This window comes from Mesoplodon mirus (genome assembly GCF_964341445.2).
Source record: "Mesoplodon mirus genome assembly, chromosome: 11".
Classification (NCBI taxonomy): Eukaryota; Metazoa; Chordata; class Mammalia; order Artiodactyla; family Ziphiidae; genus Mesoplodon; species Mesoplodon mirus.
This window is the reverse complement of record NC_138987.1, coordinates 4,326,668-4,346,398: the sequence shown is the minus strand read 5'-3', so window position 1 is coordinate 4,346,398 and position 19,731 is coordinate 4,326,668. Positions and strand designations below refer to the sequence as shown.

At 44.0% G+C, this 19,731-nt stretch overlaps 1 protein-coding gene across 1 annotated transcript in view; it reads left to right on the top strand.

The window, feature by feature from the left end:
* Nucleotides 1-19,307, top strand: part of E2F7 (E2F transcription factor 7) — a 32,045-nt gene extending 12,738 nt beyond the window's left edge. Inside the window, exons 5-13 of the mRNA XM_082636343.1 lie at nucleotides 2,615-2,905; nucleotides 4,147-4,305; nucleotides 5,763-5,897; nucleotides 8,584-8,769; nucleotides 9,266-9,338; nucleotides 11,689-12,190; nucleotides 13,301-13,556; nucleotides 15,160-15,581; nucleotides 17,703-19,307. Coding sequence (XP_082492469.1) covers nucleotides 2,615-2,905; nucleotides 4,147-4,305; nucleotides 5,763-5,897; nucleotides 8,584-8,769; nucleotides 9,266-9,338; nucleotides 11,689-12,190; nucleotides 13,301-13,556; nucleotides 15,160-15,581; nucleotides 17,703-17,873 — 2,195 coding nt within the window. The 3' untranslated portion in view covers nucleotides 17,874-19,307. The remainder of the gene's footprint in view (nucleotides 1-2,614; nucleotides 2,906-4,146; nucleotides 4,306-5,762; nucleotides 5,898-8,583; nucleotides 8,770-9,265; nucleotides 9,339-11,688; nucleotides 12,191-13,300; nucleotides 13,557-15,159; nucleotides 15,582-17,702) is intronic.
* The last annotated feature ends 424 nt before the right edge of the window (nucleotides 19,308-19,731 follow it).

Sequence of the window (19,731 nt, the reverse complement as noted above, 5' to 3'; positions counted from 1 at the left end):
CTGGTCTCATGTAGATTCGATACTGATATTATAGGTAAGAGGTTAAAGAACTGGGAGTGACTTTAGTAAATGGAAAGTTACACAGCCTGGGAAACTATTTATTGGGCTGAGATGCTCTTGATAAGCTCTATGGGGCATAAGGGAAGCATGGTAACAATTGGTAAATCCTCAAGGGCATAACTACTGCCATGCCTACGATTAATCGGATTGCCTTGAATACAAAAGAAAAAGAAGGCTCAGTGCCAGGCAAGACTTTCCTGGCAGAGCAAGCCCCAGAGTTACCTGCAGGACTTGAGACCTGTGACGTGGGAAGTTTAGGCGCACCCAGCCAGTGGACAGTTAGTCCAGATTGCAAAGGCGAGTGATTATTCAGGCAAGTAGCTGCCTATGGGCTTTTGCCAGCACAACCTTCTGAACACTTCTGGTGCATATCAAGCATCTTCTTCCTCTCTTAGTTGTCCAAATCTTCCTTTATTTCTTGAGATGTCTAGCCACTAGATGGAGACTTAGCAGCTTGTGTCTAATACAGAATAACAAAACAGCCAGACATATGGCTGGCCCTGGGCTGTCTCAGTTGCATTCACATGACATTTCTAATGGGAAGGTTTATAACGTTCCACTCTCAACAAGATGTGTTAATATATGAAAACAGACTGGAATAAGGAGCCAGGCAGATCTGGACAAGGGGCTGCTGACTGCTCTGGCCAACACCTTCCAGCAGGCATCTGGCACCAAAGCCTGAGCTTTTGAGAGTGAAGAGTCTTTCAGGGTCATGAGCCGAAATGTTCTGATTGACTGCGAAATGCCTCTTCATGCATGGGGTAGAATTTCCTCTCAGCTCCACAGTTTTCATCGTAACCTAGTTTATTTCTTGTGTTAAATCTTTGAAAGGCCGAGAGCTACGTGCACCAAGTCTGCCCTGATTATAGAACAGCACTTGGCAAGTGAAGAGAAAGAAGGCATTTTTGTAGCTGGGCCAGTCTTCTGGGAGATGCCTGGAGGCTTTGGTTACGGATACTTAGGCGAGAGCACAAGGGGCCAGTTGAGTCCCCGAAGCCTACGGGGCCTAGTGCATAACAGGATGAGTCACGATGGAGGATTTACACATCTGTTTCCACTGTCACCTCGTATGCTAGCAGGAAGGTTAGGTATCTCCAGTGCCACGCAGGAAGTACTGATATTTATCAAATAACATACAAAGAGGAGATAAACTAACACCTATCAGAAACCCTTTAAGTTTATGATCGCATTTAATCCTCATCATTTTATGAGATAAATACTAAGGCACAGAGAGATTAAGTAACTTCCCAGGCTCGCCCGACTAGTAAGGGATAACACAGGGATTCCAGTTCATGCAGTCTGACCCTGAAGCCCCCGCACTTAACCAGCGTAAATATTTTTAGCAAATTCAATAGACTGCTCGTAATCCTGGCTATTTAGGGAGTGTTGGGAAAGTGAGTAGGGGATTGATGAACTGGATGGTCAGCCTGTGCTAGGGTTTCTGTGCTTTATGAATGGGCTCTTCGGCAGGATACAGTGAATGGGAGCACAGGGAGAGTTTTCCACAGGTGTGATGATCAGAGGGCGACCTGTATGTTGTTCCAGCCCTGGCACTAGCTTCCTCCAGCAACTTGAGAAGGGTGCCCAAGCCCTTGACTCCTGAGTTGCCAGTGCCAAATGGGAAACAAAATATTTACCATCTGTTTTCCTTACTGGCCATTAAGAGAATTAACAAGTAATTTTTTCACATCATTCAAACTCCAGGAAAGGAGAATATGGTCCAATAATGAGTTAACAGTTAACTGGACACAGTTCTATAGTCTGTATAACTAGGAATACAAGTCAAAATCAACCATCCAACATTCATCAAGCATTTATTACTATGACGTGTGTTGCTCAAGCCCACCAGTTTTTTTTGTTTTTTTTTTTCAATATATCCTTGTAACTTATTTATTGTGCATAGAATTTATACCTCTTTTTTTTTATGTTGGGGGTAGGAGTTTATTAATTAATTTATTTATTTTTGCTGTGTTGGGTCTTCGTTTCTGTGCGAGGGCTTTCTCTAGTTGTGGCAAGCAGGGGCCACTCTTCATCGCGGTGCGCAGGCCTCTCACTATCGCGGCCTCTCTTGTTGCGGAGCACAGGCTCCAGACGCGCAGGCTCAGTAGTTGTGGCTCACGGGCCTAGTCGCTCCGCGGCATGTGGGATCCTCCCAGAGCAGGGCTCGAACCCGTGTCCCCTGCATTAGCAGGCAGACTCTCAACCACTGCGCCACCAGGGAAGCCCTCAAGCCCACCAGTTTTAATGCACTGAAATGTTCATGTGGTTTGCCTAACAGGTCCAAAGAAAAGTTGCTCTACTATTTATGTAATACAGATGGAACTGTCATCCATCTCAAGGTGGATATTGATCCTAGATCTTATCGAGAGTTGGATTCCAAGAAGAAAAAATTTTCTTTTGCTTGCATTCATATAGTATGAATTTGTTGAGCAATTATATTTGCTGGGCAGAGTATCACACAAAATAGTCCACAGACAAGGTCCAAGCCTTCAAGGAATTTATACTCAAAAATGTTGGTCGGCATGATGATGGCTGGTTTCTCTTTTTCAAACAGGCGTTGAAAGGAGACGCATCTACGACATTGTGAATGTGCTGGAGTCTCTGCATCTGGTCAGCCGGGTGGCCAAGAATCAGTACGGCTGGCACGGACGGCACAGCCTGCCGAAAACCCTGAGGAACCTCCAGAGGCTAGGAGAGGAGCAGAAATACGAAGAGCAGATGGCACACCTCCAACAGAAAGAGCTCGACCTGATGGATTATAAATTTGGGGAACGCAAAAGAGATGGTTGTCCAGATTCCCAGGATCCACAGTTACTGGATTTCTCTGAACCGGACTATCCCTCTTGTGAGTCCACGGTACCCACTAATGGCAGGGAGAGGGCGATGGTGTCTTCTGAAGAGAGTCACTGCTAAGATGGGAGGAGCCAAATGGACCACCCTGGAGGGAGATGTCCTCTTATTCTCTCTCCTGAAGACAGGGAGACAGATGGCTTCCCGACTGGGCTGCCCACTCGACCTCACTGAAAAACTGTCTAGTGGCAGTTTCACTCGGTATTTGGTGTGTTTGGACCTTACATCTCGAACGGCGCTCCCGTTTCAGATTGACAGCCCCATGCTGATTCCTGCTTGTGAGCCTTTAAGGAAAATTTACTTGGAAAGAATTTCTCTCTTCAAAGGATCCTATTTGTTTAACTATATGCTGGAGTAGATGACGTAGAAAAGAACCCCATTCGCAGAAAATACTGATTAGAAAGACAGACAACCTCTATGTGAGGCAGATTGGTTTGTTTACTTATATTCCATTGTTGTGTTCCCCTCCCAGCTCATATGTATGCTGTCCCTCCTCTAACCATTGATATTCATTCTCACCCTGCTGCTCCTCACTAAGATAATAAAGTGCAAGTTTCCCTAACGTTTCACTTGCATTTATAAGCAATAGGAATGGAAGGGTGGGCCTGGCTTTCATTCCATTCACTACCTCATGCCTTTCAATGCCACCCTATGAGCCAGTTCTCATCCTCATAACTGGAGGAGACAGCCATCTGTCGGCGATGGTTTGCCTGCCGTCTACGGCAACACACATCTAATCAGTGTCTCCTATTTACTTATTGTTTATTTCTTCACTTATTTCTGAAAAGCAGTGGAAGAGGTGGGTGCCTACTATGTGGAGGGTATAGTCTAGCTATTGTGGGCTCAGAGAAATAAAAGTGGAGGCCTTGCCATTGAAGGAAGAGTTGATGTTCTGAAAATAGTTCCTGGTCCCTAACTCTATCCTTTAATCCCTCTACTTTGATCTTTTCCAAAGTTGCTTCAGGAAAACTACTTCATGGCTTCTATTCAATGAAGTATGAATATAAAGCATTTCAGAATTTATACCTACTGTAATTTTATGACCCACAAGAAAATCTGTCTTATTTCTTTGTGAACCATCTTTTTATGATGTGTGTCCAACAGGCTTCCCCTGATCACTGTAACAAGAGTGATGTTTCCATCTGCTGATACAGTTAGATAGGTCTGGCAAACTAGAGGTACAGACTCTCTTGTGGTAAATTACGTTTTGACGCTTTTGTTTTATTCCCTTTGTAGCATCTGCAAACAGTAGAAAAGATAAGTCTCTGAGAATTATGAGCCAGAAATTTGTCATGCTGTTCCTGGTCTCCAAAACCAAGATTGTTACTCTTGATGTGGCTGCCAAAATACTGATAGAAGAAAGCCAAGATACGCCGGATCATAGTAAATTTAAAAGTAAGCATCTTCACCTAAATCCACTTATTAGCACAGAAAGAGTGGGATGTCATATGCTGATGTTTGCTGCCTCAGAGATTTAAACAATTATTTTTTATTTGAGACATGCACTCCCTCCTGCCTTCGTAAAGGTTCTTGGTGCTGTGAGAGGTAAGCTGGTCACATACTAGAATTCCTGTGAAACTTCTGTCCAATGCCTTTTCCTCGGCAGAGCGGATGGTGGAAGCAGAATGGCATCCCACAAATGCAGGTCAGGGAGGATGTGAGAGGCTTTGCGTTTCTCTTTAGTGTCGCTGCATCCAAGACGGCATGTCTGAGTTTTCTTTCCCTTCTTTCCTTGCCCCCTGCCTACTCTTCTGATGGGTGGACATGAAAGTTGTCTACAGGTAAGAACCAGAGGAATGAGCAGGGTAGGGTATAGGGGTGGTGGGACATGGCTGCTGGACGAGGAAAGTGTTTCCAAGTTTCACACCCCGTGCATCTTCCTTTTCCATCAAGCCTGGGTCCTGAGCCAAAGGCCCCTGGCTCCTGGTAGCTCATTCCAGCCCTGAGAAACCATGAGCTGAACATTCTCTAGCTTTTTTTTGCTTCTTTCCAGCTAGAAGTATAGCCACCCTGTGGGAGAAATGACTAGATAAAATCCAGCTCTATCAGGTTTCGGAAGACTATGGCATCTGGGGTGAATGCTTGATGTTTCTGGTGGTAATCAAAGCCCTTTGCTTGATCCTAGCCCTAAGTAGATTTCTGACCTATAAGTTGATTTCTTGAATAGAACTTACTTTGTGGGCATCATCCTGCCTGTTTAATGTGTTACCACCCCTCTGAATTTCTCCTCCAATCCCTGTACTTTCAAATGTCTCTCCCAAAACCTCTTCAGACTTAGGGAATGCCCATCCCACCCCTCCCCCGCTGGGTGGCCAGAACCCTGGGATTAAAGGTGAGGCGCTGCCTGTCTTCAGCACAGTCGTACCTCGTAACCTTGAGCCCTAGACTGTCTGTGTGCCCGGCAGTGCAGCCTCTCAGGAAGCTCTGGGGAATCCCTGTCATTTTCACAGCCTAGCTGCCTGATGGAGCAGGTGCCACCACCTCCTGCTGGAAGAAACTCCAGGCAAGCTTTTGACGAGCCACAGATCAGAATTACATTTCCTAAGCCTTTCATTACAGCCCATTTCCCTCTCTTGGTACGTTTGCAATCACAGCGATCCTGGCCTTCCTCTTGTACGAGGTGTGAAGTTGTGGAAATGGGAGAACACAGTGACCTTCCCTTAGTAGTGTCATCAGATACATAAATCCTGGGTGATTTCACACCGGAGCCACTGGTCTTTTCATGCTACCCCACTGCTCTCTGCTAGAGGCTTATATATGGTGGCTAGAAAGTGACCTGTCACATAAACTAAAACGTAATGGTGTTGCTGACCAATGTATGGCGTGACCGCAATTGTCTTTATATCTTCTAGCAAAGGTACGCCGCCTCTATGACATAGCCAATGTTCTGACCAGCTTGGCACTGATAAAGAAAGTGCACGTAACCGAAGAGCGAGGCCGGAAACCTGCCTTCAAGTGGATCGGGCCTGTGGATTTCAGTTCCACCGGTAAGGTGTGGTTTTGCTAGGGACCATTGTATGTATAATTCCCAGTTCCCTTTCCAAATCATACACCTACTACACAGTGAGGTTGATCCTCACCTTCATTTCCCCTCACCCACATCACATTCAAAATTAGACTAGTGACATCAGTCTCGGAACAATGAGCCTTAGTCTACAAATGGTTATGCTGGTTGGCTTACACACAGATAACTTAGAACCTGGCGGTTTCTGGAACTATTAAATCACAGCTCTTTTGCATTTTTTATTTTATTCCAAAGTTCCTGGAAGTTTGGGACTGAGGATTAAAAATGACACTTCATAAAAGAAACGTTTTTAAAATTTTTTAAAGGACACTTCTTATGAACTCTGGTTGTTTCTGCATTAGCAGAATAAAACATTGTTTTTCTTTGAAATGCCAGATAATGTAAAAATTATATCAATTACTATCCCAAAACTAATATGTGGTAAGGTGGCTTCTAAATATAGTATGGATGTAATGAACACCTTTTTTGTAATTTCTTTAAGAGGTTGCTAATGTCACAATTTTACTAAATTAGAGCAAAAGAGGTTATTATCTTCTACTTACTTCAAAAGTAATATTTGCACAACTGGGGACTGGATCCTTCTGCACCAGCTACTTTATGTGTGGCCTGGAAAAAAGCCATTAAAGTTATTTTTAAGTTACCTTTCTAATTTTAGTCTTAGTAGTATAAATTCCTGCACTTAACCCAGGCTTATAAAAGATAGAGCTCTCCACCTCACTTGTAACACATTATTCACTTAGGAACTAGATGAAACCACTTAAAACCAAGTCTAATTAATTCAACCCAGCAAGTACTTACTGCATGTGGACTATGCAACCATACTTCATTTTATCGCACCGCGCAGATACTGTGTTTTCCCCAAATTGAACGTTTGTGGCAACCCTGCGTTGGGTGATGCTTAGCATTTTTAGCAATAAAGTATTCTTTTAACTAAGGTATGTACATTGTTTGTTTAGATATGATGCTATTGCACACTACAATATAGTGTAAACCTAACTTTTATATGTACTGGGGAACCAAAAAATCCATGTGACTCGCTTTATTGCAGTGGTCTAGAACCAAACCTGCAGTATCTCCGAGGTCTGCCTGTTCTAATGCCGTGAGGGATTCAAAGACGTATGTGATACAGCCCCTGCCAGCATCAAGTGTACAGCTTTGCCACTTTCCACTTCTCTGCTTCTGGCTTCTCCCAGTCTTTTCACCTGTGACGCTCTCTTCCCCCTTTCAACATAAAAATATTCTACTCAACCTTCAAGATCTCACTCAAACATCAGCTCTTGCATGAAGTTTTCCCTGATCACCCAGAGCAGAGTGTCTCATCTAAACTACTGCAGTTTAGCATCATGCTATTGTACTTGGTGATGATATTATGCTTTGTCCCTGCTGTACCATTTGGAGGGCAGACGCAGTTTTTATTCACCTTTGATTACGCCCTAGTACCCAGATCAGTGCTTCATGCACTTCAGTTGGTTAATGAGCTTCTATTGAGGGTGTATAATTAGCACACATTTGGAAATTAGATAACTCTTAAGCAGTACACATGGCAGTACTGGCTCGGGAGGAATTCAGAGAGGATACGGGTTAAGTTCTTCCCAGTGATCTCCAAGGGATCGCTGTCCTGATGTCCAATGTCTTGAGAGCCATTGTTTTATAGATTTTGTCCAATACTGTATTCGTTTCAGGAAGGAGGGTAGATATGATCCATTACTATCTTGACCCATTTTCTTCTTTTTGATTCTATAACTTCTGATTTTTTTTTTAACTTCGGATTTTCTAAACAGAACATCCGTTGGGTTTTTGTTATAAGAAAAAGAAAACTATAAGGTGATTTTCAATATTTGTGTGTTTTAGAAAATGTAAGTCTAGCTGGCCCTTTGGGTTTATTAAATCAGTCTTATAATTTAAATGTACATGCTTTGAACTTACAAAAAAGTAGCACACATGAGCAGGGTAGGAATGACTATCTGAACAACAGGGGTCATTTCTTTGTAGAATATAGGCCTGGTTCTGTATAGAAATTTCTGTCCTGATTTCACACAGGCTTATTTAAGCATAAAATGTGCCTCCAAGGCCCAGCTTTCTATTATCCTCACTGTACTGCGGCATTTCAGCCGTGAAGTTTCTGCTGACCTTATTCCTTTGGTCACTTAGTAACTGAGCTAAGAAAGAAATAATAAAGCATAATCATAGAAAACAGAGGTTCTTATACTCATTGCCCTAGGGCTGTGGCGTAAGAGGCTGATCTCAATTAAAGTTAAAATCTCTAAATATGCATGTTGGCCTGACTATGGTTGGGTTTTTCTTGGATATCTCTGCCCAAAGAAAGCATCTAAAATATCAGGTCCATTCTAATTTGGGTTATAGAACATCCTGTTCTACTTTTGTTGCAGTTTAGATAATTTTAGAATATATATGGATCCAGTCTTACTTTAAAGTCATCCACTAACTTTTAAAAAGGACTAGTACAATACATTGAAAGAAATTGGGGTTTGACACAAGGCTCATAAAATTCCTTTGATTGTCTTAGTTTTTAATTTATAGGGTAGCTCCATTACAATGATAGGTCCTCAAAGCCATATCTTAAAAAGGCTAAAATTATCCTGAATTATAGCTGTATAACAACACTACCAATTCTCTTATTTATTTAGATGAAGAACTAGTGGATGTTTCTGCATCTGTCCTACCAGAATTGAAAAGAGAAACATATGGCCACATTCAATTCTGTGCAAAACAGAAGCTTGCTCGACATGGCTCTTTTAACTCAGATCAGGCTTCTGAGAGGATCCAGAGGAAAGTGAACTCAGAACCCAGCAGCCCTTACAGAGAAAAACAAGGTATCTGCCTTTACTTAATCCATGGAATCCATCAGTCACCATGTAATTGTAGCCCGACCCATGCACTGTCATTTTAAAGTGAGCTGACTCTAGGCTCTGCCTGTTTTTTTCACTTACCTCAAGTGAAATTATTTGGGGGGGTAAAAGAGTTGGTGACTTCAAGGTTATAAACATAGCCCCATGCCTGAAATTGATTCTAGTCGGCCTTAAATATTGAAGATCATTTGGTTTGCCATGGTTGGCCTGTTTGATGCATCTCGACAATTCATCAGACTTAAAGCAATACTTGCTTTGTTTTGTTTTCTTACTAATCTTTGATGAGACCTGCATTCACCATGAACAGCTAGCTTCTGGACATTTCTCTATTTGAATCAAAACCAGAATGGATTTGAGATAGTCTTCTAATCCCTGAGCTGTGAATAATGAATCCTGCTGTATATAATTGTTGTGTATAAGTCCCTTGCTATATTCACTAGACCTTCATTTTCCTTTTTAGGATCAGGTGGCTACTCCTTAGAAATTGGAAGTCTGGCAGCTGTCTACAGACAGAAAATAGAAGACAATTCACAGTAAGCTCCAAGTATATTTTTTTCTATTTCCTAGTCTTAACTTTGACTAAATTTAAATGCCACCCATTAAAAGGTAAAATTTAACAGTCCTGCTCAAAAGTCAACCATTTGTTTATTAAGAATTTTGTAAGTTTCCCCCTTGTGCCCAAGGATATGGCATCAGGGACACAAAAGTATGAAAAATTTATTCCCCTAGGCCATGAAAGCTTACAAGGAAAAAATAAATAAAAAGACACATACAATGAGAAAAGACAAGTCACTACTAATGTGACACTGAGAAATGACACATCATAGTCCCATGAATCACTTCGTCATCATCGTAGCTAACGTTGTTTATGAACTACCAGGTACTATTCCTGAAGTTTTATGTGTATTATCTAATATCACAAAAACAACCTTTTGAGGTTGGTACTATTATCCTCATTTTACAGAGAGGAAACTGAAACCCAGAGAGGTTAAGTAACTTGCCCAAGGTCACAATGCTATTAAGCAACAGAGCTGAGTCAGATCTGGGGTCTGATTTTCAAGGAAATAAGAGGAAGCAGAGGAAATGCTAAAGCGAAGACAGGAGGGGTTTATGCCAGACATGGGAAGAAAGAGATTGTTGAGCCAGGATCAGGGGGTGGAGGGGAAATAAACTGGTTAGTCTGGCCCTAACCACTTGTCCAAATAGGATCCTGAAAGGAAGTATTTATAAGAAGAGCTTGGGATATTGGAGGTAAGTAGGTCGAGCTGGCAGAAAGCTTTGAAAGCCAAGTTGAAGAGTTTGGATTGATTAGATGGATGGTAAAGAGTGTTTGTAGGTTCACTGGAGAAGACCATGCTGGCTGCTTTAAGCAGGTGGGGTTGGAATAGAGAAGGGCTTCAGGTTAGATCACAGAATAGAGCCTTCCTAGTCATTCTGGTCTGCTGTGGTGCTGGTCTGAGCCATGTCCGCTGGGGATGGAAAGAAATGGAAATCAGTATAAGACAGTGAGTCAGCAAGAGTCACTGAAGTAGAAAAGAGGAATCACAGAGAACACCTGGGTCTCAGGTGACGGTGCTCTTACTGGTGGAGATGGGGAGGTTGAAGGTGACTGGCCAGAGGCAGCGCAGTGGGCGCGACCATCCACGTGGGCACGTTGTCTCATGGAGCTGAGTGTTTCATGGAGCACTCGTTCCCGCAGGCTGTGGCTGGAAAGCTTGACTCACCTCTGCAGCCCCGTGCACTCCGCTTATTCCCAGCACCACAGGGGCCGAGAATGGGGGCAAAATGGCTCTCAGTGATTCCCTCACAGAGGTTTAGGGAAATCCCTGTTCTCTATTTACTAGTCCTTAAAGGAGTCTCAAAAGAGTCTTCCTCATCTACTTGCAAAATAATACTAAAAGGGTTTCCCTGGTGGCGCAGTGGTTGAGAGTCCGCCTGCCGATGCAGGGGACACGGGTTCGTGCCCTGGTCCGGGAAGATCCCACATGCCGCGGAGCAGCTGGGCCCGTGAGCCATGGCCACTGAGCCTGCGCGTCCGGAGCCTGTGCTCTGCAACGGGAGAGGCCACAACAGTGAGATGCCTGCGTACCGCAAAAAAAAAAAAAATAATAATAATAATAATAATACTAAAAATCTAAACATGCTTTCTAGTATTTGGAAATTTTTCTCTATAAAAGGCCCAGACATCGTTTATAATCTCCTAGATTGAGGGGACTTAATTTTGAATGTGTGCTGCCTAAAAATTCTGTAGTAATATGGAGCAGAATGGGACAAGAATGACAAAATAATTTTGTAGATAAATTTATTTCCTCACTCACTACCCACTTCATTTATCTCACAGTGGATTTGAGACAAACTAGGTGTGTCCTTTAAATCAATGTCTGGCCTAGACTCTGTTATCTACCCAGGATCTCTCACAGTGACTGACTGTGAGGCCCCACTGGGTGACCTTCAGTGGGTGGATTAGCCTCTGAGCTTCAGTTTTCCTCCCTAGTAACTGGGGGCAGGGGGGATGGATGAGAGTAGCTAGTGTTACAAGAATCATGTGAAATTATTACCCTATTATGCTAGTCATTGAAGCATCTGTGTGCCTGGGAAGGGGTACGTGCTGGGTAGCTGATGGCTACTGGCTGTGGGAGAGGCAGGGGAGGAGCCTCTATTAGCCCTCACCTGAGATCCCCGTACCCCACCCCTAGCCATCCATCCAGGTGATAGGTCATCTGCCTCTGGAGTCGGCTCACGGGCTCAGAGAGTGCACTTGAACAGCATCCTGAGCGGTATTCTCTCACTCCTGCTTTGGTACATCTCTCTTTAGGAAAGCAGAGTCGGGAGATGGTAGAATGTGGTAACTGGATGGGCCCCACTCTGTTTCCTTTATTCCAGGGCAGAAGCTTTTGCCAATCAGAGAGCGATACCTCCTTCAAGCAGCCTGGAGGCCGCTGCTCCTTTCCCCGGCCTCTCTGTTGACTCAGAATACTGTGTTAATGCCTTGGCCCACCCAGTACTCTCCGTGGCTCCAACGGACTTGCAGGCCTTCTCTGCCCAGAATGGTCTGAATGGACAAGGAGGTGTCTCCCTCGCCTCTGCCGCCTTAGACGCGGAGAGCCTGAAGCCAGCTCTGCTGGCCGGCCGGCCCCTGGTGTACGTGCCCTCCCCCTCGCTGTTCATGCTGTGTGGGAGCCTGCAAGAGCCGCCGTCCCCAGGGTCGGGGTCAGGGTCAGAGAGGGACAGCAGGGGCTCGGAAGGCACAGCAGAGCGGTCAGCCACGCCCTCAGTTCAGAAGCGCCTAGGGGAGGAGAGGAAGCCCCAGGAGGAGGAAGAGCCGGCCACGAAGAGACAAAGCAGGGACTACGAAGACGGCCCCCTCTCCCTCGTCATGCCCAAGGTAAGGGGTTCCGGTGGACGTGCTAGCTGATGGCCCGTCGACCCGTAGTTCCTTCCCAATAGAGACACACAGATAAGCGACTGAGTCTGGAATAGGAAGCAGTGCATGTGTCACTTGTATAATTAAGCCCAGGACTGGCTGCCCCAAATAATCTTGCCATGAAGCAGTACTGTAACAAAAGTGATTTTTATAAAAATCCCACTTTGCATAAAACGCTAAAAAGTATAAAGGGAAAAAAACCTACCCATAATCCCACCACATAGAGGCAATCACTGTCAACATGTTTGTATATTCTTTCCCGGTCTTTTTTGCTCTTTTTTTTTTTTTTTTAACACGTTGATGAAATAATCATCTTAATCCAGGGTGCACCTGAGGTCCAGTCAGGAACGTAGGTTCCGTTTGGCCCTCAGTGTCTATGTCAGTGCTCGTGTCACTGCTCAGAGAGCCCGTTTCCCTAGCCACAAAATGAAAAGAACAAAATTCTGAGCTGTCCACAGTAGCCTTTCAGAGGTTAATGAGATATGACTGGTCAAACGCTCAGAAAGCAGAAGCACTCTCCCTGCAGCCATTTGTAGAGGATGAGTGAGGCACACCTCATGGAAATCAGTCCATTAATTAAGACCCTTCCTCCTCCATGCCTTCCTCCTGCCAGAATGAATTTTTCTAATTCTGTATATAGCCTGGGGTTGCAAAACAGAAGGGAAAGACTGACTGGTATACCTATATATACGTGTCTTAGATAACCAAGACAGCTTTGGGTCAGCCCTGCAATTCTTATCAAGCCCTAAAAGCCTGCAGCATCAACACCCTTTATGTGTTCCAGCTCAGAAATTTATTTCACAGTCTAAACACCATACCCAGTTTCCCATTATTAAAATCTCCATCGTTTCTGTGCTTAAGAAATTGTAAGCCTACAGAAGCCCATGACGTGACAGTGATCTTCAGGCCATTCCTATAAATATGACAGAAACAACTGACGTACACAAATCAGGGTGGCGCACAGCTGTGTCTGACCTTTTTGTTTATATGTTAGCTATTTGGAGAGAGCTGTTATAATTTACTGCTGGGATTTTGACTTGCTTTTCTGGTTCCTGGTTGGGTTGTGCTTAGAAACCCTCAGATTCCACAGACATTGCCTCTTCCAAGACCGTGGATAAAAGGGGACCTGCACCCCATGAAGACATTCACATGAATGGACAACTTTCTGCTGCAAAAGAGGTTTCGGGAAAGGCTACAGCAGACTGCTTCATTTCTTCTGAGTGGGGAAATCCTTCTAGAAATACAGAGATAGAAAAGCCTTCGAAAGAAAATGAAAGCACCAAAGAGCCCTCTTTGCTGCAGTATCTTTATGTGCAGTCGCCAGCAGGTAAGGGGTGTCATGTCTTCGAGTCCCTTGGGGGTACTCGGGTCATAAATTTGACGTTTAAATTTTTGTTCATGTCACCCGACCAAGCTGGTGCATAGATGAGCTGCCTCTGAGTCATTTCACTCCTAGCCCCTTGCTTTCTCCATCGACGAAATGAAGGCAGAGGCTGCTTTCACTTTCACCAACCTCACGGATAAGGAGAAAACAGTTAGGGCAGGTAACTTATTTTTAATGCATTCACTTTTACTTGGTAAAAAGCACAACGTATTCAAAAGATGATTCTGTTTTTATAATTCAGCTGAATCTGGCAGTGGTTCAGTTTAGCAATATGAACGTCCTGGCCACCATGTGCAGCTCACATGCTGATCTCTTAAATATTCAGAAGTGCTGACATGTGTTTGTGGTCGAGTGCAGGGCTGGAGTGAGAGGGCTGGACAGTAAAACCACTTACTATCTGCGTGAACTTAAGTATTCAGCCCTCCTCGTTGGTCAAACAGTAATAATAAGAGCACCTGCTTCATGGGGGTGCTGTGAAAATTGGATTAAATTTAATAAGATAATACATCTAAAGCACTTAGAATAATAGTGCCTGACGCTTAGTAAGACTCAATAAATGCTCTTACTCTTGAAATAAAGCTGAAATATAACAGGTACCTAATTTTTAAAATATGCATCGTGTACATGAAGCTGCTCTCTTGCAAAGAGACAAAGTGATTTTCTTCAATTCCTTGTTCCCATCACAGGTTAGGTAGGTGTCTGTTATTTCTCATTTATCTAGAAAACATTCTTTATTCCTTTAGCAAATATTTTGTGAGGGCTTCGTCTAAGCACGCTACTCAGTGTTGCTGATACCTTAATAAATAAAAAAACAGACCCGGCTTCTTCAGAATGAAAATGACAGCCCAGCATAGGGATCAGTAGCTTTTTCTGGGCCTCTGGTGAGGCCCTTGGACACTGGTGAAGGCTGTGGATTCCTCCTCAGGATGTTTACAAATGCAGAGAATTAAATACATAGGATTACAGAGGAAGCCAATTATAGTGAAATCCAGTTAGAAAAGGAATTATTTTAAATTATAGTAATAAAAAGATCTGACAGCAAGTGCAGGCCTCTCATAACTTCAAAGTTGTGGGGACCGTTAGACTCTTAAGACATCTGCCATTGCGGTAACATTACATGAATACATCTGTGCTTTTTACTAGTGATAAAGTCAAGGTACCGTTCATTCTGTTGTGATTTGTTGCCCGTGGTCTTAATTGAGGGAAATACAAATTTCTGTTAGAAGTTTGTAAAAAGGAAGCTATCATTGTTCCCAACCAAGTTCACTTTCCTCCTCAATTTGGATTCAGTGGAGCTCATGTTAATAAAGTCTCTCAGGAGACTCAAGCGTCCACCAAACTGTCACATAGGAAACTGTGGGAATTCAGCGGTGGCCACTGTGGCAAGGAGGCGGTGCGGGGCTGGGAGAGCACAGAGGGGGTGGCCAGGCTGCGGCGTGAGGGTTGATTGACAGTGGGCTCCCGTTTGAAGGGGCCCCGAGGGGCGGGAGCTTGGATGGTGTCTTCACATTGCCCTGACTTTCTCCTTGTTCTGCTCCTGTTCCAGGATTAAATGGTTTCCGTGTGCTCTTGTCTGGCAGTCAGGCCCCCCATGCTGTGGGCCCCCCTTCAGGCCAGCTGCCACCGCTCAGCGTTCCGTGCATGGTCTTGTCATCGCCGACGCTGGGCCCGTTTCCTGTTCTCTATTCACCCACGGTGCCCGGGCCGGTGTCCTCTGCTTCCAGTGCTCTCCCAAGCACGGGACCTGTGAATCTTGGCTTGCCTGGCCTTGGATCAACAGCTCATCTTCTCATCGGCCCTGCTGCCCTGGTTAATCCAAAATCCTCGACACTCCCCTCCACAGATGCTCAGCTCCAGGGTCCGCACTCACTTAACCTGAGTCCGGTGATGTCCAGATCACACAGCGTCATCCAGCCCGAGTCCCCCGTTTATGGAGGACATCCAGCCTCTGTGGTAAAATTACAACAGGTGAGTCCTGAAGGTTCGTTTCAGCTCCGCAGAAGAAGGAGCATCACTCCGTGATAGCATTTGCCTGCGTTGAATCAGATTTCAGTCAAACAACCGTAGGACAGGGGTTCTACATCAGATTCTACCTGGCTTCCGTTGTAGACCCAGAGGTATCTGCTTATTTCATAAAGCATGGAGACAGAAGGTGGGAGATCCTGTGCTTTAAAGGCAAAACTCGTTTTAGGTGTCAATCTGTTTCTTAGAATCAGAAGGAACCACTTAAAGCATAGTTCATGGGGATTTTTGATGCAGGCTGAATATTCAGATGATTTCTCCAAGCTCTCATTTCATTAGGTCAATAACGGAGACCATCCTGAATTTTAATTGTGCAGCTATAGAAACAATCAAGGGAAATGAAAGTCTTCATACTAGCTCAAAGGTTTCTAGCGTCTATCATTTCATAAAATGAATTGTTTAGGGGGCAATGGCTATATGTTAATATATCCATTGTTTCCTTGATGTGTGTATATATACATATTCAAAATAGATACAGATGTACATAGATAAATGTCTGTAATCGATATAAATTAATCAGTACTTTATTTGCCACCCCCAACTCCATCTGTAGTTCAGTCAGTGAGCATTTGTTGAATTCCTGTTATGCATTAGGCATTGTTCAGAGTAATTATTTCTCTCCCAGAGAAAGAGTTACGTTGTGACCAAAAGTATTTTAGATAAGTAATTCAGGGCCTCAAAAGTTTGTTAGACATTTAAATATACATGTTAGTTTTTAAACAAGGCGATTATAATATAGCATATGCTTCTTGATCACCAGTTATGTGCCAGGCACTGACCTAGGCAGTAAAGATATAACAGTAAACAGGATAATGGCCCCTGCCCTTTTAGGGCACATTAAAGGGATAAATATTTAACGTGAGAGGATAAATATTAGCAAGTAAACAAAAAGAGCAAAGACACAGGCACATACTACTTGCCTGGCATGATCTAAAGTGCTTTATTAATATCATCTCCTTTAATTGTCGCAACCCTGCTAAGTTGGTACTTTTATCATCCCCGTTTATGGATGAAGACACTGAGGGACAGACTGCTTAAGTAATTTGCCCGAGGTCACACAGCTAATTATGGCAGAGCCCAAACCCTGGCTGCAGGTGCCAGTGCCACACTTGAGACCTCTTCGCTAGGCTGCCTTTCTGCACACAGAATAAATCAGCTAATTTCCAACTGTGGTAAGTGTTGTGAAGGAGATACATTGGAAGAGTGTGACAGAAAAGCAAAGAGGATGGAACACCTGCGTGGGGATCACAGCGACACAGGTCAAGAGGGGGCTCCTACACTGTTAGTGGGAATGTAAGTTGGTGCAGCCACTATGGAAGACAGTGTGGAGATTCCTCAGAAAACTAAAAATAGAATTACCATATGATCCTGCAATCCCACTCCTGGGCATATATCCAGACAAAACTATAATTCAGAAAGATACGTGCACCCCTATGTTCATAGCAGCACTATTCACAATAGCCAAGACCTGGCAACAACCTAAATGTCCATTGACAGATGAGTGGATAAGAAGATGTGGTATATATATACAGTGGAATATTACTCAACCATAAAAAAGAATGAAATAATGCCATTTACAGCAACGTGGATGCAACTAGAGATGATCATACTAAGTGAAGTAAGTCAGAAAGAGAAAGACAAATACCATATGATATCACTTATATGTGGAATCTAAAATATGGCACAAATGAACCTATCTACAAAACAGAAACAGACTCACAGACTGGTGGTTGCCAAGGGGCAGGGCAGGACTGGGAGTGTGGGATCAGCGGATGTAAACTATTATATGTAGGATGGATAAACAACAAGGTCCTACTGTACAGCACAGGGAATTATATTCAATATCCTGCGATAAACCATAATGGAAAAGAATATAAAAAACGAACGTCTGTATGTGTATAACTGAGTCACTTTGCTGTACAGCAGAGATTGGCACAACATTGTAAATCAACTCTACTTCAATTAAAAAAAGAAAAAAAAAGAGGGGGCTTCCAGTTCAGAGACTGGGTACAATTTGACTTCACTTCTGTTTTTATGTACTCTTTTTTTTTTTCCTCTCTATTTTAGTCACCAGTTCCAGTGACCCCCAAGAGCATCCGACGCACACATCGAGAGACGTTTTTCAAGACGCCTGGCAGCCTCGGGGACCCTGTCCTTAGGAGAAGAGAAAGGAATCAGTCACGAAACACCAGCTCAGCACAGAGGAGGCTCGAAATCCCCAGCGGCGGGGCTGACTAACCTGACGCTTTGCCCAGCAGGGGTGGGATGGAGGTGCCTGAATTTCCCTGTGTTACAGGTCATGTCCTCATGGTGAATGGAAACTAGAATGCAAACCATCCGGTCTTCAGCATGCATCCTTCCTCTCTCCTGCATCCCCTGGTTCTAATGTTAACTATCCATCTTCAGGAAGCATCTATTTTCCTGAAAGTAATTGTTCCTAATTGTGCATTTCTTACCAGTTAGAGTCCAGACTATGCGTGGTGTCACAGTGGAAGTACCAACTGACTGTTGTGGTTTTCATTCAAGAATCATCTTGTTGCTGGAAGGAGATCTGAACAGCCTCCTGGAGCCTTGTGGTTTTTCTAAAGTGAGGGGGGGGCCGTCTAGCACTTAACTGGGTTGAGCGTTCTTGACGTGTATTCCCACTCACCCCGAGTAGATCTGTGGTGAGAGAAACTTCCTTTCTGCAGTTTGAAAAAGCTACTGCTTCCTTCGGCTTCATCAGGAAGCCAACTTCAGTTTGAATCCTATGGTATTATTTATTTTTTTCCTGAAGTGGGATTTAGTGCAAAAAGTTTACAACGACATCAAAACACATGTTTTTCAGGGTATGACGACTTGAATGTTTGTACTTTTTTCCTATAATTTGCCCTGCACTTACTTTACAACCTAGTAATAATGTGGATAAGTGTATATACATGACGGAATGTCAAGACCAAAATAACTGTGAAGACACACCTTGCTATAATGAACTGTGCTAACCTGAGCTGGGCCTGAGAATTAAGATGAACTCTAGCAGCCAGATAGCTGCTTCTCAATAACTGTGTGAACAGTGAGGTTTTACTGTTCATTTGTTAAAAAAAAAAAAAAAAAAAAAAAATCCTACTATGTTCCGTTTCCTTCACTACATGCCCTTGTGTTTCTTTTAATTTAAATGTTAACTGTAGAACGTCAGGTGTGGGATGTCTTCTAGCAATTGCTGTTTATTGAATAAATCAGGATGGTAGAGAGGAATTATATGGAAAATTGGAACCTAGTGATACCTTTTAGTAGAATTCTGAAGAGTGACAGTGTAGAAATTGATGTAGGACAATAGGTGATACTTTCTTTTTTTTCTTTTACATTTTTTTCTTCATGTTGGGAAGAATAAGAGGGAAAACAGATACATTGATGTTCAGAATCCAAGAATATTCAAATCGGAGTTATTTTTCATAGAACTGCAAAATAAGAACAGAGAGTGCAGGGAGGGGATCGTTGTTCTAGCATAAATATAATTGTGGAAACTTACCAGTGTCCCTTTGTTAAACCATATTCCTTTAGGGTTTCATTAAGTAGCCAAACTAGATCTTTGTATGCCTAGATGTATTATTTACCTCATTGTCTCTTCAGAGTAGATGGCTTCCTCCCTCCTTCCTCCCTCCCTCCCTCCCTTCCTTCCCCCCTCCCTCCCTCCTTCCCCCCTCCCTCCTCCCTCCCTCCCTTCCTTCCTCCCTTCCTCCCTCCCTCCTTCCCTCCCTCCCTCCTTCCCCCCTCCCTCCCTCCCTCCCTCCCTCCTTCCTCCCTCCCTCCCTCCTTCCTCCCTCCCTCCTCCCTCCCTCCTCCCTCCTTCCCTCCCTCCTTCCCTCCCTTCCTCCCTCCCTCCTTCCTCCCTTCCTCCCTCCTCCCTCCTTCCCTCCCTCCTTCCCTCCCTTCCTCCCTCCCTCCTTCCCTCCTTCCCTTCTCCCTCCCTCCATCCCTCCTTCCTTCCTTCCCTCCTCCCTTCCTTCCTCCCTCCCTCCTCCCTCCCTCCCTCCTCCCTTCCTTCCTCCCTCCCTCCTTCCCTTCTCCCTCCCTCCATCCCTCCTTCCTTCCTTCCCTCCTCCCTTCCTTCCTCCCT